General features: G+C 35.8%; 1 protein-coding gene across 1 annotated transcript; it reads right to left on the bottom strand.

Annotated features, from left to right (window-relative positions):
* Positions 1-204: 204 nt before the first annotated feature.
* Positions 205-1,091, bottom strand: LOC127252494 (uncharacterized). Its single transcript, XM_051276687.1, has 2 exons — positions 380-1,091; positions 205-272 (listed from the first exon to the last, which is right to left on the bottom strand). The coding sequence occupies exons 1-2, from the start codon at positions 1,089-1,091 to the stop codon at positions 205-207; spliced, it is 780 nt and encodes a 259-aa protein (XP_051132644.1).
* Between the last annotated feature and the right edge of the window lie 4,199 nt (positions 1,092-5,290).

Genomic DNA, 5,290 nt, shown 5'->3' with positions numbered 1-5,290 from the left:
CCATAAAAGTACCAAAACCAACCAAACATGAACTAAAAGACAACTCAACTTTATTGTTTCCAAAAGAATAATGATAACCGAATTTGTCCAAATAAGAAACATAAACCAAATTCCGTCTAAATGACAGTATAATAAAAGTGTCTTGCAATTCAAGAAAATATCCAGTACTCAATAACAACTTAAAATTGCCCACGGCTTCCACCTCTACTGAATCCCCATTTCCAAAGTAAATGCATCTTTCAGCATCAGTTGTTTCGGTAGCTCAGGCAACCCTGCATTGAAACACCGATGTTAGTAGTTGATCCAGAGTCTAACCACCAAGTATTTCGAGGTACTGAAGCTAAATTAACCTCAGAACAAACCAAAGTAAGAAACGTACCCTTCTTCACGAGCCAATCGTGAAACTTAGTACAATTCTTCTTCTCATGTCCAGGTTTCTTGCAAAAGAAGCAAGTCTTTTCAGGACGAGCCCGAGGAGCTGGAGCTGGAACATGAGCCTTAGCTGTCTCAACCTTAACGGCCTTATATTTTCTCTTCTTGCCGCCTGCATCCTTTGAGGTATCAACCACATGTACCTCTTCAGTCTTATTAGGCTTCATCCTTTCTTCTTCCTCAACACAGTGAGATATGAGCTCATTAAGAGTCCACTTCTCCTTTTGACAGTTATAACTGACTTTAAATTGATCGTATTGAGTAGGAAATGAGAGCAAAACCAATAGGACTAACATGTCCTCTGAAAGGTCTAACTTAAGTGCTCTCAACTGAGAAGCAGTATTAGACATATTCAGGTTGTATTCCCTTATATTTCCTTTGCCGTTATACCTCATGGTAATGAGACTCTTCAGAAGAGTACTCATTTCCGCCTTATCGCTTTTGGTAAAGCGTTTCTCAATTTCGACAAGGAAATCACTAGAAGTAATGATATCATCAGATATCGTGGCCCTAAAGATTTCTAGAATGCTTTTCTTTATGATCATTAGACTAAGGCAATTAGACCTATCCCACTTCTCAAACAACTGTTTTTCATCTGCAGTGCTTTCTTGCGTAGGAGAAGGGGGTTGGTCTATCCTTAATGCCAAGTCTAGATCCATACAGCCCAAATGAATCAATATTGATTCTTTCCAGTGCTGATAGTTGTCCTCAGACAGTATTGAGACTGAATAGTTAGAAAATACCACAACATTCGATCCTGAAGATAACAAGGAATAAATATACACATAAGTACTCAAGTAGCATAATGAAACTCAAGATAAAATAATGCAATCCCATCTCAAGACACTAAACGCAACATTAATGTTTAATCTTTGGATCAATGTCATTAACTGCAAGCAGTCATCTTGTTGCAAAAATCATATACGGATAATAAGGTAATGTCAAACAGTAATCAATCTTTGGACTGATTTACTATTCACATAAGTTGAATCTATATAATTGTCCCATACATATTATCGAAGATTTATTTTATTCTGTCAATTATCGACTGCCTTTTGGCCGAAGAATAATCACATGAATTAAAATACACATGTAAACACTTACGTTATCAAGAAAAAAATTTCATATAAGAGAGGTTACTTTGCCAACTTCAAATACTAGATTTTCACCGTCAAAACGCAGCAAGCATTATCTATGAGTTTCTAATTCTAAAAATGAAAATATTTGCAATATAAGCAAAATCAATTTCTGAAGATGCATACATCAATTTCATAAATAATATATTCCAAAATATTCGTGATAAATTTATAAACAAATAAACATGAATTCATGACATGTATTTAATACATGATAAATTTATAAACAAATAAACATGAATTCATGACATGTATTTAATACATATATATATCAATAAATAAATGAATGAATGAATGTCCACGCGTATGTGTATTTGATTGTACGTACACTAACAGATACAAAACACATGTATGTACGTAGACCGAGGCATACTCTATAGATTCATTACAATATATATATACATACATGCATTCAATATATTTTATTCCACAAAATAAAAATAAATAAATAAACTAGCTGTCTAATCAAGATTTCAAAACCTTCAACTCATACATGGATTCAAAAAAAAAATCACTCATTTATATGAATCCCAATACAACTATTGATTACATAAATGATAATAATATTAATAACGAAACAATATTATCCCAAAAATGGCATGGATTTATTCTGATTTGCTAGACTGATGTTCCGTGTTCAAACATAAAATATTTTCCATCGCTCAAGATTAAAATTTGGTTCGGGTGAAAGGAATTTAGATTAATCGACAAAGGATCAAATTGAATTCCTAAGATTTTGCAAAGAATTGCAACAACGAAATTTTCAATATATGATCCCGATTTAATGCCAATTAATTCAAGAAACATCTAAAATTCAACTTGGTTCTGATACCAATTGTTGAATTTAAATGTCCGATCCTTAAAACGGAAGCGTACCTGTAGATGAAGCCATATACAAATCTTGGGTGATTAAAGGTTTGGTCTTCCAAGATCAAGGTGCCGGCTTCCTTTATGTCCTTGACGGGTGAGGAGCAGAAACTGCAGGGAGAATCAGATCTCTTTTACGGCGTGCTGATCCTAGGGACCTAACCCTAGCCTATTTGTAATAGGGCAAACATAATTTTAATTACAATTATGCCCTTAATTAATATTATTAATTTGTCACGTCACTAAAATAATAATATTATACGGGTAGCTACACTTTCGTTCCATAACAATCAAACCTATCAGTCAATAATTAATTATATTAATTAGACCACTTAAATAATATGACTGGATAAAATAATGACTTTAACGATATATTCCATATACATATTTGATCCCAAATCCAACACGAAGGGCGGCTACAAAAAAAGAGGTTAAAGGTTGGCTCTATTGAAAATGGCTTAAGTCATTCACAAACGCAACACATCGTGCTCACTTCAACGAAGAGATAAAAAAAGAAATTAAGGATGATCTTCTAAAGTATGTCACCAAAATAGTAGAACACCAACAAACCTTTTCACTCTTTTCCATAACCACTACATTAATTAAATTTACTAAACAAGTAGAACAAGAATATGAAAGCAGCAAATATAGTGGCCACTCATGTCTAAAGATTATTAAATCCAAATTACTTTGAAGAAGTATTTCTTTGGAAAAAAAAGTTTAAAACACCCATCAAAGGTCTATGAAGAAGGTCATTTTTTATATGAAGATGAGCCATATGTTTAGGATGATTAGGATCCCAATAGTCACACATTGCATGTAAGAAAAAGACATTCGTTGAAAAGTATTTTCCGGTATCCAGGCAAATATGCATACCTAGGAATTTCATATCATACCAAGGGAAGATGGATGAGAATGACATATATTAGATTGAGATGAAAAGTATTTTCCGGAATCACTGGCAGCGACATTGCGTAAGTAAATTTGAGGCATCAAACAATAACAGGGAGAGACGTTGCATTAATATCTAGAGGTTCAACAAGATTTGTGCAAGGTGCTTGCAACATTAAATTACAGACCAACTGTTGCACTAATATTTTTAGGAAGGACTGGGCATGCGAGATCGGAATAACATTGATGCCCCGCTAGCCAGGGAGAATTGGCGGATAAAACCCCGAATGCTGCGTGGGAGTTTACTGTGAGGATGACAAAGAATTCACTAAAATTTGGAATCAGAGGAGTCGAATATTCAGAAGGTAATGATTCTCTTCGACAACAAATTTCTGAACTTACAAAATTTGTTCATCAATTGGTTGTAGGAAAGACGTGCCATGTGAAAGAGTGTGGCATTTGTACGAGCCCGGAGCATGCCACCGATGCATGTCCTGCCTTGCACGAGGAAAGACATGCCGATGTGAATGTAGCCAATTTTGGTCCACCGAGGCAACCGCAATATGACCCTTATTCAAACACCTACAATCCATAGTGGAAGGATCATCTGAATCTCAGGTATGAGACTTTGAAACATCAAGGGTTCTGACCGCAAGAACTCCCACAACAATTCTTCCAGCCATCACCGCCACCGCCACCTCCACCAAACCAATCTATCATGGGACTAGAGGAAATGATGAAGACCATGGCTGCCAAAATGATTCAATTCCAACAAGATACGAGAGCGAGCATTCAAAACCTTGAATCTCACATTGAGCAAATAGTGGCGGATCTTCGCCATGTCATGGAAAAGGAGACGGGGAAATGGTCATCACAACTGGAAAGGAACTCAAAGAATGTTAGCGCCATGACTTTACAAACTGGAAAGACTGTGGGAGCTCTAGAACCAATCATCCCAAAGGACAAAGACGAGAGCACCATCGAGAAGGAAATCTAGAAGGAAGATGCAAGGAAAAATGAGGTAATTGATGAAACAATCACTAAATTGAATACTAATCTTGCCAATTTTCCTTCCTGGATGGCAAAACCGAAAAATTCAAAAATAGAGAATAAAGTTTTGAAGATATTTTGAAAGGTCGAGTTGAATATACCATTGTTGGGCGCAATCCACCAAATTACTAAGTACGCGAAGTTCTTAAAAGAATTTTGCACAAACGTATAATTGATTGAATCTTGCACCACTAAAGAAAACTGAGATTATTATTGATTGAATCTTGAACCACTAATTGGTTGAATATGTACATTTGAAAGACGGTTAGATACTAATAGTGATCATTTCATTCACAATGATGAAAGCCAAGAGGAACAAGTTGAAGAGCGATGCAAAATATTACATGTGGAATGACTCATTCAAAGATGAAGAAGAAGTTTGTTTGAATGGCTCTTGAGGACCCTTCGTCCTTAATTTATAATAACTAATGTCTAACCAAAGACGTTAAAGAAAGACGCTATTGGGAGGCACCCGAATTTTTTATTTTTTCGTGTTTTCATTTCCTTTGATTTTTGTGTGTTTGGTTTGTTTAATTTGTAGATGATGGTGATCTCAGCATGGCCGAGACTACATTTTGAGTACTTAAGAATGACATTCCACAGGTGGCTTGACGTTAGGCATGCCCATTTCGGCCTTTCAACATACCAATGCCAGTTGAATTTATCAGAGTTTTTTAAGATCTTGCGCACCATCCGCCACCCCCCCCCCCCCCCGATAAGGGAAGTCCATTGTCCCTTTACATTTTTTATTTTTCGCAATGTCTTTTCATTGAGGACAATGTCCATAGTGGGTGCTGGGGGAAAATTTCTATTGTTTCCCCGATTGGATGACTAAGTTGTGTGCTAAAGACTTGTGTGTATTTGTTTTCAATATGACATGTTTTCATTAGATGAATTGCCGATGAAGTAGATGA

The sequence above is a fragment of the Andrographis paniculata genome, unplaced genomic scaffold (genome assembly GCF_009805555.1).
Source record: "Andrographis paniculata isolate CXL003 unplaced genomic scaffold, ASM980555v1 Contig46END, whole genome shotgun sequence".
In the NCBI taxonomy this organism is placed as follows: domain Eukaryota; kingdom Viridiplantae; phylum Streptophyta; class Magnoliopsida; order Lamiales; family Acanthaceae; genus Andrographis; species Andrographis paniculata.
The sequence above is the reverse complement of the archived record's forward strand: the minus strand, read 5'-3'. Positions and strand labels throughout refer to the sequence as shown.